General features: G+C 49.1%; 1 protein-coding gene across 6 annotated transcripts in view; it reads left to right on the top strand.

Moving 5' to 3' along the window:
* The window catches only part of HIPK2 (homeodomain interacting protein kinase 2), a 203,899-nt gene that overhangs the window by 177,728 nt on the left and 13,040 nt on the right, over nt 1-13,131 (top strand). For all 6 annotated transcript variants that reach the window (XM_061414873.1, XM_061414872.1, XM_061414875.1 and 3 more), the window contains 2 exons: nt 6,976-7,220; nt 12,867-13,027. In XM_061414873.1, the coding sequence (XP_061270857.1) occupies nt 6,976-7,220; nt 12,867-13,027 (406 nt within the window). The remainder of the gene's footprint in view (nt 1-6,975; nt 7,221-12,866; nt 13,028-13,131) is intronic.

Below are 13,131 nucleotides of genomic sequence, written 5' to 3'. Positions count from 1 at the left end.
GGTCCTACAGAGAAGGGGTTGCAGAATGTGTCTGATTCTCCAGCCATGTGTTCTCCACTGGGGCTGATTTCTTTGCTTCTTAGCTCCTTGTTTCTTTTCATCACTTGAAAATGATGAAAATTGTCTACTGCCATGACAACACAGTGCAGTCGTGAACTCTGGCAGCTTTGTTCTTTATTCAGAAGTGATGTTCTGTCGAGGCCATTTAAGCAAGGATTTCTCATTCTGCTCTTGTCACTGTCTGTCTCACTTCCATTAACCAGTTTGTAATGGGATTGATAAGCTATCAATAATAATTAGACAGTGTCGTGGGATGAATCCCAGCAGAATCGACATGTAGGAGCTAAAAGAATCCGTAGTCATCGTGTCAAATGCGTGCTCATTTTTAAATTGACTCATTTAACAGCTTCCCTTTTGTTCTTTAATCTGCATAGTACATCAAGTAGAGCACAGAGATTCTAACAATAGAAGATATTAGAAACAGAGCTATCAAATTAATTCACCTCTTCCAAACCTGTCACATGTAAACCCAAAAACGTAGGTATAACAGCATCAGACTGTGTTGTACCTGTCTGTTCGTCAGGCATGGGGACTTCCAGCTCCAAAAAAAGGGAGGAATCCCTGAAGAGCTCAGAGGTTTTATCCCACACTCCTGATAGATATCAAGAAAATGACACACAGAATTCCTCTACCCCTTTGGTGGAAAGACTCACCACTTGTTAGTTCTGAGGGGTCATCTAGATCAGCTGTCGGCTTTATAAGACTCTTGCCAGAAAGCCATCCTCTTGTGACAGGAAGCTCACTGGTTCACAAATTGGCCCACTGTCTGTTCAGATAATTCCAGTTGTCAGAAAATTCTTAACTCGTATTGAGCTGAAGCTTCTCTGCAATTTCTAAACTTGAGTAAAGAATTCCAAGTATGTCCACCTTGAGTTCGGTTACAGCTTGGCCAGAATTAGTGGGGTGGGGTGTGTGTGTGTTTAATTTGCCCGTTTTCTATTTGTGTGTTAGTCCCTCAGTCGTGTCTGACTCTTTGTGACTCCATGAACTGTGTAGCCTTCCAGGCTCATCTGTCCATGGGATTTTCCAGGCAAGAATACTGGAATGGGTGGCCATTTCCTTCTCCAGTGGATCTTCCTGACCAGGGATCAAACCCATGTCTCCTGCATTGGAGGCAGATTCTTTGCCGTCCGAGCCACCGCAGAAGCCCTATTTAATAAACTACTCAGAACCTAAGGAGGATGGTAGTCAGCAGGGATTGCCTTGGTCTGGGTCTCCGTGAAAAATACACTTACTAAAAGGATTTATTTTCTCTCCAAATTAGTAAAGCAAATCCTCTTTTAAATGTCTTTAATAATAAATATTCAGGGGACCACAACTGGCTCCTTTAATGCCACTCTCCCTAACAGTTTCATAGCAGGTTAGAGCTGGAGGGACATCCAGGGTCACCCCAGTATATCCAGGCCACTGCCCAAGGTCACACCAATGACATGGACAGCCGCGCCAGGCCCAGAGCGCCAGCTCTGAGGACACATTTGGCAACAGCCAGCCTCTGTCCTTCACGTGGGGTCCACCACCCACAGTCTGCGCACCTGCAGCAGAACGTTTCTGCGTTTAGTGAGGTGACCAGATGAGTCACTGTGTGTGTGTCATTTAATCAGGCGGAACTGGCTGTGACCGAGGCTGAGAGTGAAGGGCGGGGCAGGCAAGCCGCACGCTCTCAGTCTCCCAGCGCTGACCCTGGTCCTGGGAGCATTTTGTGATGGTGCCAGGAGTCGGGGGTTAGAGCTGGGGGCGTTTCCTGTAATAACATCTTATTACTCTAGAGACTGCTCCCAGGCCCGCCCCACCCCCCCACAGAGAGCAGCTGTAGCTTCTCTCACCAGTTCCTTTTTTTTTGTAAGGCAGCTCTCCTTCCTCCCAGTGTGTTGTGGGTTAGTCACTCAGTCGTGTCCAACTCTTTGCCTCCCCCTGGACTGTAGCCCATCAGGCTCTTCTGTCCATGGATTTTCCAGGCAAGAATACTGGAGTGGGTTGCCATTGCCTCCTCCAGGGGATCTTTCCAACCCAGGGGTCGAACCCAAGTCTCCTGTTTCTCCTGCGTTGCAGGCGGATTCTTTACTGCTGAGCCATCAGGAAAGCCCCAGTGGTCCATCCCATTTCCACAGCTTTCCAGAACTCTTGTTGCTCTCAGATTTCTTGTCCCTGCTGTGCAGGCTTGGGGATCTTTCCCCGGTGCCCCACTTTGTAGTTCTGCCACATCTGAGTCATTCATCCCCACCTACCCTGTGAGTCCCATTTGCTTTCTTGTCCCTGAATAAGCATATGGACTTTAAAACTTGAGATATAATTTGAGTACCGTAGAGTTCACCCATTTAAAGTATACAATTAAGTGGTTCGGGGCCTATTACATTATTTTTTTTTTCAGTTGTGGCACTCAGATTCAGTTCAGTGTCTCAGTTGTGGCCGACTCTTTGCAACCCCATGAACTGCAGCACGCCAGGCCTCCCTGTCCATCACCAACTCCCAGAGTTTACCCAAACTCACGTCACGTCCATTGAGTCGGTGATGCCATCCAACCATCTCATCCTCTGTTGTCCCCTTCTCCTCCTGCCCTCAATCTTCCCCAGCATCGGAGTCTTTTCAAATGAGTCAGCTCTTCGCATCAGGTGCCCAAAGGATTGGCATTTCAGCTTCAACATCAGTCCTTCCAATGAACACCCAGGACTGATCTCCTTTAGGATGGACTGGTTGGATCTCCTTGCAGTCCAAGGACTCTCCAACACCACAGTTCAAAAGCATCAATTCTTTGGCGCTCAGCTTTCTTTATAGTCCAACTCTCATGTCCATACATGACTATTGGAATAACCATAGCCTTGACTAGACGGACCTTTGTTGACAAAGTATGTCCCTGCTTTTTAATATGCTATCTAGGTTGGTCATAACTTTCCTTCCAAGGAGTAAATGTCTTTTCATTTCATGGCTGCAATCACCATCTGCAGTGATTTTGGAGCCCCAGAAAATAAAGTCTGCCACTGTTTCCCCATCTATTTGCCATGAAGTGATAGGACCAGATCCCACGATCTTAGTTTTCTGAATGTTGAGCCTTAAGCCAACTTTTTCACTCTCCTCTTTCACCTTCATCAAGAGGCTCTTTAGTTCCTCTTCACTTTCTGCCATAAGGGTGGTGTCATCTGCATATCTGAGGTTATTGATATTTCTCCCAGCAATCTTGATTCCAGCTTGTGCTTCATCCAGCCCATTGTTTCTCATGATGTACTCTACATAAGTTAAATAAGCCGAGTGACAGTATACAGCCTTGACGTACTCCTTTTCCTATTTGGAAACAGTCTGTTTTTCCATGTCCAGTTCTAACTGTTCCTTCCTGACCTGCATACAGGTTTCTCAAGAGGCGGGTCAGCTGGTCTGGTATTCCCATCTCTCTGTACATACGTAATAAAGTGTGCCACTTGAACCATTGTTAAGTGTACAGTTCAGTGACACTGAATACGTTCATGTGTGCAGCCGTCACCACTATTTCCAAAACTTTTCCATCCCCTCAAACAGAAACTTTGTACCATTAAGCAGCAACTCCCCAAACTCCTCTCCCCACCCCCCAGCCCCTGGTACCCAACCTCTAATTTACATTCTGTCTCTATTAATTTGCCTATTCTAGGAATCTCGTATAAGTGGAATCACACAATATCTGTCCTTTTGTGTCCGGCTTATTTCACTTAGCATAACATTTCCAAGATTCATCCATATTGTAGCATGTATCAGAACTTTATTCGTTTTTATGGCTGAATACTATTCTGTTGATCAGCCGATGGGCACTGAGGTTATTTCCACCTTTTGGCTATGGTGAATACTACAGCAGTGAACATTAGCATACAAGTGTCTGTTTTGGCTTTCAATTCCGTTTTGTACTTACCTAGACCAGAATCACTGGGTCATACAGTAACTGTTTACCTCAAACTGTGTTTGAGCAACAAGCATGTGGGCCTTTTGCATTTCAGCTGTTACAAGTAGAAAGTGTAGTTCTTTATCCCCTGGAGGAGGAAATGGCAACGCACTCCAATATTCTTGACAGGATAATCCCATGGACAGAGGAGCCTGGTAGGTTACAGTCCATTGGAGTTGCAGAGTCGGACGTGACTGAGCGACTGAGCGCACATGCACGTAGTTTTTCTTAATTAAGATATATCCATTTTATCAGTTAGAATGAAGAACTATAAGTGTATGCAATCAATTCATTCCTTGCCTTCTTCTGAGTTCTTAATTATCATCTGCACAGCTCACTTGACAGTTCATCATGGAAGCCTTTATGACATCCTTTCTCTTTAACTGATTATTTTAAAACTTCTAATGTGTAACTTGTCATGTTTTTATACAATCCTTCACTGAGATTTTAATCAGCTCCTAGGGCGGAGACACATATTATATTTCTTTATACTGAAATTCCCTGTACCACCTAGCATAGATTGCCAAGGATTCTAACTGATGAGTTTTAACTTCTTTCCTATCAGTCTTCTGGTTTATTCCTAGACTGGAAACTTTTCCAGCAAGTCTGTTACCTTCATAGAACTCACTTTGCCTAGAGATATTTTTTGCCTGCAAACCTGTTTCCACATGTTAAATGAGGTAACACTAATAATGGAAGCTAGTTTTCATAGAATACTTAACTCTGTGTTGTGTACCATTCAAAATACTTTGTGTATTTTCTCATTTGATTCTCAGAACAAGCCTGTGATGTAGGTACTATTATTATCTACACCTTACTGGTAAGCAGATTGACTCTCTTGGAGGTTGAACAGTCACCAAGGCCACCGGCACTTGCTGAAGTTAGACATCTGTCTTCCGGGCCTGTGTCCTTACCCACAGATGCAGAGAGGGACCCTTCCACCCTGATCCGGGGGGACAGAAGGTACAGCCCCAGGAGGAATTATCCAGCCCAGATGTCAGCAGTGCAGGCTTCGGGGAGCAAGGCATCAGGCCTCCTGTGGACTCACTCCCAGCCCCTCAGCCTTTTGTAGACCAGCAGACCTGGGGCTCCAGTTTCTCATTTCTCCACTGCCCTCAGGTGGGGCAGAGATCAATCTTGGAATCTGGCTGTCACTGGCTGTGTGACCTTGGGCAAGACACCTGGGTTGGGAGGTGGCAGTATTGTGGCTCCATTAGGCGCTCTATAAATACCGGCTTCTTAGCCAAGTGGTTGGACACTGACCATCTTACTTAGGCAATCGATATTTCTTAAAAATAGATGATCAATATACAAAAATAGATGTGATCCATTTTTACACCTTTCACAATAAGCAAGCAATTCCGTATCTGTCATCCCACCAGCCTCTCACTGAGCTGCGAGGCAGACAGAATTGGTTCCCAAAGTGACAAACATAAATATCTCAGGAAAAAAGAAATGTGCTGGCCAAGAGCCAGGCAAAGTGTGTTCCTCCCCATCAGTGTATGAAGTCTCGGTTCTAGAACGAAGACCAAGGGTTCAGAGCAGCGCCTTCACAGGCATCTTTTACCGCCACCCCACCCTCGGCCCGGCAGTGGAGAAGCTGTAGGAAGGTTGGGACTTCCCTGAGATGGGGACCTGGGGGTCTTAGGTGGCCTGCACGGCAAAGCCATCGCCCCTCCCGTCCTCAGAGCCGAGAGGTGGCTGATGCTATGGGGTCCAGCTCCAATTCCTCAGCTGTGTGCGGGATTAGCAGGGTCAGCACCTCGCTCTCCCATCCCTCTCACTGCATCCCAGCCCCTCTTGGATGTCTTATCCTCCCTTGCCTAAATTGGCGGGGTCTCCCAGGCCCCAAGCCTAATAAAGCTTATGCTCTTCCTTCCCAGGGGTGTTTTTCTTCCACACCACAGCCTCGCGTTGCTGGGGTCTGGCTGGGTGCTCCGTGTGCTTTTCTGTCCCTCCCTGGTGGCTCAGAGGGCACTTGTGTGAATTGGAATATCTCCTGCCTTATCAGTAAACAAGAATGTCACAGCCATCCGCGATTTCAGGCCTCCAAATGTAATGTCAAATGGAGTATTTTCTGCCATAGTAAACAGGGATGTCACAACCTAGCTATTTTTCCTTAATTAACACTTTTGATGTTCAGACTACTTGCCCCTTGCTACAAACTTCTATATAACCTGATTCCTCCCGCTACCTCCTCGGAACAGTTATCTCAGGATCACTTGAGATGCTGTCTCTCGGACTCCCAAGTCCTAGGTGGATGTTGTCTAGTCGCTCATTTGTGTCTGACTCTTTGCAACCCCATGGACTGCAGCACGCCAGGCTTCCCTGTCCCTCACTATCTCCCAGAGTTTGCTCAAACTCATGTCCATTGAGTCAGTGATGCCAGCCAACCATCTCATCTCTACCATCCCCTTCTCTTCTTGCCCTCAATCTTTCCCAGCATCAGGGTCTTTACCAGTGAGTTGGCTCTTCATATCAGGTGGTCAAAGGATTGGAGCTTCAGCTTCAGCATCAGTCCTTCCAGTAAATATTCAGGGTTGATTTCCTTTAGGATTGAATGGTTTGATCGCCAAGTGGTCCAAAGGACTAGGAATTCCCACCAAACAAAAGATAACTCTCAATTTCAAGAGAGTTGTGCCTGTTTTTTTAGTGGACAGCTGCCACACAGCTGTGGGCTGCCAGTGCTTCCCCGGCAGGTCTGCTGAGCCCTGATGAATGGGGGAGAGCCCAGGCCTGCCCGGAAGGTTCACCCCATTTCCAGAAGCTTCTGTGGGCCCCATTCCAGCCTCTTCTCTTGTCCTCGCATCATCCCCACCCCCGCCCCCAACCCCGCCGGTGAGACTGGTGACACCTGGGTTTCCCCATCAGGGTTCTCAAGAGCAGAAGTCACATTCCTACCCTCTCTCCTGCTCTGCCTGCCCCTGCCTGCAGCAAGTGCAGCTCTGCCCGGCCGGTCAGGTGTCTCACCACACAGCTTCTCATGGTCCTTGTTTCTCTCTTTGCATTTCCAGCACTGTCTCCAAGCAGAGAAAAAACGTCATCAGCTGTGTCACGGTCCACGACTCTCCCTACTCCGACTCCTCCAGCAACACCAGCCCCTACTCCGTGCAGCACCGCGCCGGGCACACCACCACCACCTTCGACACCAAGGGGAGCCTGGAGCCACACTGCACGGGGAACCCCCGGACCATCATCGTGCCCCCCCTGAAAACCCAGGCCAGCGAGGTGCTGGTGGAGTGTGACAGCTTGGGGCCAGGTAATTCGGGGCGGAGCTGCCAGGAGCATCTCTCTCGAGGCTGGTTTTCTGCTTCCTGTGGCTCGCAATCTTGTTACAGGAGCATTTAATAAGCCCTGGGTCGGGGGAGTGTGTGGTTAATAGATCTTTACCAAGGATCCTGTTTGAGAAGGTTCCTTGTTGTCAGCCAAGGCGGCCAGAGATGACCTCATATCTGTCACAAAAAGTCCTCCCTGTGATGACGGCCGCCTCATTTCTAAACCATCTCACGGATGGGTGGACAGATGGGTGGATGGATGGATGGATGGATGGGTGGGGAGTTTGCAAAGAGTTTGTCGCCTGAGTGGGAACAAGCCTGGTCAGCCCTCAATGTTTCCTACTGAGGGTGGCTTTCTTTGCTCTCAAGGGACCATTCTCAGGAACCATATGTTCTGGAATTATTCCATTTGGGCACTTCTTAGGTTTCTCACACCTGGTGGCAGTGCAAACATTCAGGAGAGTGAGAAGGGAGCCTTTCTTTTGTAAGAGGGGTGAATGCGAGAGAGAAGGCGGGTAAGGGAACCAGTGGGTCCTAGGGCCAGTGCACCCATTTAGGAAAAGATACATCTGAAAGTTAAGAATCTGGGCATTGACCCCTCAAACCTCTCCTTGCCTCACACCCTTAAGTCCTCAGGTCACCTGCATGTAGCCCATTTATAAAGATTACAGCCTTAAATGCACACATCTTGGTGTGTGCTCTTCTGCTTAATTAACAGTGAAGGTGTCAAGACTATGTTGTTGAAAACCTTAAGACCAGCAAAAAGAGAATGACATACTGTTTTTCATCTGTAATCCAAAATCCAAAAAGCTCTGAAAACCAGATTTTAAGTTCATAGCAAACTCGGCTGGTAAACCCAGACCTGAACTAACCAGAGGCTGTTTGCAAGTCCCTTTGTCATATTCCTGTTTGTGTCATAGTCATATCTGTGCCAGTTAGTGAAATGTCCCGTATTTTATAACAGAAATATTCACTTCTTTTTATTATGTGGTTGGTGCCCAAGGCTCCTTTGGGGGTAACCTAAAATGTTGAATATGTATCAAATTCCCTTCTAAAATCTGAAAGTCTTTATTTCATAAGTGTCTGACCCTAGGGTTTTCCAATCGGAGATTGTCGATCTACAGAATGAGATGAGCGTTGTAAATTGAGGATGCCCGTGTTCCAGGACCTCTCAGAGGAACTCCGTAGCAGTAATGGCCCCTGTACAATTCAGGACAGTGTCTGTAAGAATTGGCTCAGAACAGACCTTACCCAGGTCCTCTGGCAATTCATAAAGGCAGGGGTGGGGGTGCACAAGTAACTGATGCTGAAATTCCCTTGGCCGTTTAAACACAGAGGAGGATGCATGAGAGAGTGACCATATCATCGAAGGTTAGGCATCTTCCAGCTCAGAGCTTTGTCGGTCTTGGTGCTGGCAAAATTGGGAGTTACTGAAACTTTAAGGTGAGGTGGTCCGATCCCTAGTTGAAACAGGTGAGGAAACCGAAGGCCAGCTTTGCCCCGCCTAACACAGCAGTTTTCTGTTAGGACCCAGAACAACAGCGAGGTGGACAGAGGCGGCTTTGTGGAGCCCACCGGTCACCTCTTTCACATTCCACTGCCCATTTCCACCATCAGCTGTCACGCTGTGGGCCGCCCATGGTGGTTTTGAGGACTCACCCCACTACATTTCCACAGAGATTGTTAGAGCTGAAGGGATGAGAATCTCTCAGGGATACTTTGGACCAAAAAAAAAAAAAAAAGGAAGTTACTCTCAGAATTCTCAGAAAGGCTGCTGGTTCTACAGCACCTCATGCTGCTGTCTCTGGGGAAGCCCGTGGTGTGATTTCCTGATGTAAAGAGAGATGTATGTTCCCCTGTGAGGACCTGCCTTCCTAGTGACAGCAGGAGGCAGGAAGGAGCTTCATTCTGGTCCCTGTCAGCCCACCAGCCTGTGGTGTCTCTCAACACTGACACCCACCATTAGCGGCACAACCCTCCTAGCTCAGCTCAGAAGAATCAGGAGAGCAGCCTTCCTCGGCCTCCTGGGGCCCATTTGGCCCCATTATGGACCTTTGCGGGGGTCCCGGGCTTCCCTGAGCCCTCTCAGGTCAAGACAAAAGGCCGTGCAGCCAACAGTCCATTTTCTTTCATTCTTGTTTTGGTCCATTTTCTCTCAGTGCTCATACCCTCTGTGGGTCTCAGTTCAGAAAGGATCCCTGAGAATGTCTCACGTAGCCTCCTCAGATCTCTTGGGGTAGTTAAGGTTCTTCTGGACGGCAACAGAACGAACTCTGCACTGTTATAAGGAAAATGCAGGACTAGGGTCAACCACCAAGTCCCGGATGGGACAGAACTCCTTGATCTGAGCCACTGGAGGCCCAACGCCTGCTTTCTGGGCACTGCATCACCCTGACCCAGTGACCCCCAGGCTCCCAGTTTCCCTGCCCCAGGAGACAGGACTTGATGGTCCCAAGTTGGGGCAGACATCTGTTGTTTGAGCATCAGCCTTAGCCAAGGAACAGGGCTCAATAATAAAGACATCAACCATAGCTAACACTGTTAAGAGCTGAACACGTGCCAGATACTAAGCATTCTACGTCCTTTAACTCAGGTAGTCCTCACAGCAACCCTAATGTAGTTTCCATTACTTTCCCAGTTTTCCACATAGGAATATAGACGCACAGAGAGGTTAACTCACTACGGCCATGCAGGAGGCCCTCCAGGGTTCATGTGGCATCTAAAGCACTCTGCTACCGGCCTTGTGCAGACAGGGCCACCAGGGGCCACCCGTGAACCCAGGCCTGTTCCCGAGCAGTGGATCTTTGAGAGCAGCTAGGAAAGATGGAGGGCAAGAGAAGAAGGGGACAACAGAGAATGAGATGGTTGGATGGCATCTCTGACTCAATGGCATGAGTTTGAGCAAACTCCAGGAGATGGTGAAGGACAGGGAAGCCTGGCATGCGGCAGTCCATGGGATCACAAAGAGTCGGACATGACTTAGGGACTGAATAACAAGGCTTAGGTAGAGAGCTCTGTACATCCTTCCAGCTCCAAAATATGCCCCAAGAACTTGACCCTCAGCACTTGCCTTCTCCACTCCGAGGTCACTTCATTTCTCTCCGCAGGAGGAAATTCCTAGTCTCTTGGTCCCTTTCAAGACCCTCTTCCCTCATTCTGGGGTCCCCTACTCTGGTGACTTGACAAGCTCTGACCCAGCCCCCCACCCCTGTCCCTGTGATGATGGTGGCCTGGCCCTGTCACATCCATTTCATCTGAAGCTCTCTAACTTACAGGCTCAAGCTATGGGTCCCTTGCACTTAAGAGTTTCTCCCTCAAGTATAATTACTACAAAGTACCCAGAGCATTGACACAGGAGCAGAGAGGTGCCATCCCCAGCTGGGCCCAGGAAGCTTGCACAGCTGGTGATCCACAAGGCAGGGAGGAACTGAATACCAGTACAGCAGCCCTATGGCTGAGCGATGGAGACTGAAGTTGTCCTGAAGTTGCCAACATCTGCAGCTTTCCGTCCTTCACCCTACAATGGGTCCCCTGAACCCCTCCCTCCACCCCCACCCCCAGGTTTTGGAGGACTAACTAAGTTTGGCCTGAGCACAGACCCTGATTCCATGATGCAGGTCAGCTGTGTCCACCAGGGCCAGGCTGGCTCCTGCTCTCCTGGAATCTTACGAAGAATACAAATTCCTGGGCATCTCATGCTTCACTGGGTAGGATGGGAGGGCCACTGGGCACCGATGCACAGTTGAATTTGGGGTCTCTGCTAGGACCCGCCCCTTCCCAGGGAGGTAGCTCTCCTTTTACTGGGGCAGGGAGGTTGGGGGGAGTGGCTGTTGCCTCCGGGTAGGAGGCTTCTCTCACCCTCAGTGTGCTCCCCAGTCTCCTGCTCCCAGGTTCCTGATTGGCCTTCACTCTCCAGCTTTGTCTCCATCAACAGTTAATCAGCATTCTCTCTTGCTGGCCCCAGCCTCAGGCATCTCCTCATCATGACTTTGATCTCATCACCCTGGGATTTGTAATAGAATTGATCCAACCCAGTTATGTCAAGTGTGCTTTATTAATTGTTAGCATCCCTACCCCCTAAAACAGCCAGAGAGTGCAGAGAATGCTCAGTCACTCAGTTGTATCCGATTCTTTGCGATCCTACGGACTGCAGCAAGCCAGGCTTCTCTGTCCATGGGATTCTCTAGGCAAGAGTGGGTTGCCATGCCATCCTCCAGGGGATTTTCCAGACCCAGGAATCGAACCCGCATCTTTTGTGTCTCCTGCATTCACACGCGGATTCTTTACCACTAGCGCCACCTGGGAATGACCAGATGTGCTCTTTTTACACTCACAGTCCCGGGGTGCCTGATTGAGACTGTCTGTATTAGACTTTTGTGTTTCCCAAAGATGCTCATCCCCAATAAATCTTCCAAATTCTCACAACTGACAGCACAAGAAATAGCCCTGCCTTCTGAGGTCCTGGGTTCGTCTTGCCGCTTCTCCTTTTACTGGGGTCTTCTCTTAAAGTCCCTACTCTGGGAGGCTCCTTCAAACATGGATGGTTTTAGGGTCGGGGAGTCTGCTGAGGACATTGCAGGTTTTGGCAAGTGTCCGGACTCCCTGTGCTGAAGGCCTCTTGGCATTCACTGTGGATCACTTCCTCTTCATCTAGACAAAGCTTCAGGACAGGAATACCTGATGTCAGGAGAGACACTGAGAGGTAGGCGAGCGGTCACTCTCAATTCCATATGTCCTGTGTCCGTGCATGCGGTTCTGACTTTGCTCCCTGGAGACACAAGTCCCACTCTGCTGGGAATTTGACAGGTCACTCGGCACCAATAATGACTGAAATGGTTTCTTTAATATAAACCGCCTCCCCCTCTTCATTTTATTCTGGTTGTTCCCCCTACCCCTGGGTATATTATTATTGTTCAGTTGCTAAGTTGTGTCCGACTTTTCATGACCCCAAGGACTGCAGCACTCCAGGCTTCCTTGTCCTTCACTATCTCCTGGAGTTGGCTCAAGCTCATGCCCATTGAGTCAGTGATGCCATCCAACCATCTCATCCTCTGTTGCCCCCTTCTCCTTTTTCCCTCAATCCTTCCTGCATCAGAGTCTTTCCCAGTGAGTCGGCTCTTCACATAAGGTGACCAAAGTATTGGAGCTTCAGCATCAGTCCTTCCGATGAATATTCAGGGTTGATTTCCTCTAAGATTGACTGGCTTGGTCTCCTTGCTGTCTGAGAGACCACAGTCCCTTTTTTGAGACTCAGTTTTCTGTACTCTGCTACATCTGTCACTGTGTCTTTGCATCTTGGCAGGTGGCCCCCCACTGCACCCCTGGCTGAAACACAAGGAACCTCAGAGAGCTCTCCTTCCACCTCTTAGATGACCTTTAGGCTTTTCAGTGTCACCAGATAGTAATTCTAAAGTCCATCAGGGTTTGCTCCCAACCAGTGGAACAAGCTGCAGCCCAGGTGTCAATCCCGAGTCAACATCATCACCGAGTCTGGGGGCAATGCGGCTGATGGGGATGGTCCAGTCTCAGGACTGTGTCCTCGGAAGACTGCTGTTGTCCCCCTAGGGCAGGGTCTTCCGGGCAGCCAAGGACCTGTGACTGACTGTGCCCTTTTCCTCCTCCTGACACAGTCAACACCAGTCACCACTCGTCCTCCTTCAAGTCCAAGTCCTCCAGCAACGTGACCTCCACCAGCGGTCACTCTTCAGGGAGCTCGTCTGGAGCAATTGCCTACCGGCAACAGCGGCCAGGACCACACTTCCAGCAGCAACAGCCTCTCAATCTCAGCCAGGTAAGCACACATGCCATGCTCCCCTGCCCCTCTCCTCCCACCAGCTCACTGGGTGCCCTGGGGTAGCAGGAAGTGCCTTGGTGAGCTCTGGTGGTCTCCCTCTG

Source organism: Bos javanicus, chromosome 4 (assembly GCF_032452875.1).
Source record: "Bos javanicus breed banteng chromosome 4, ARS-OSU_banteng_1.0, whole genome shotgun sequence".
NCBI classification, from domain to species: domain Eukaryota; kingdom Metazoa; phylum Chordata; class Mammalia; order Artiodactyla; family Bovidae; genus Bos; species Bos javanicus.
This window is presented reverse-complemented; position numbering and strand designations above follow the sequence as displayed.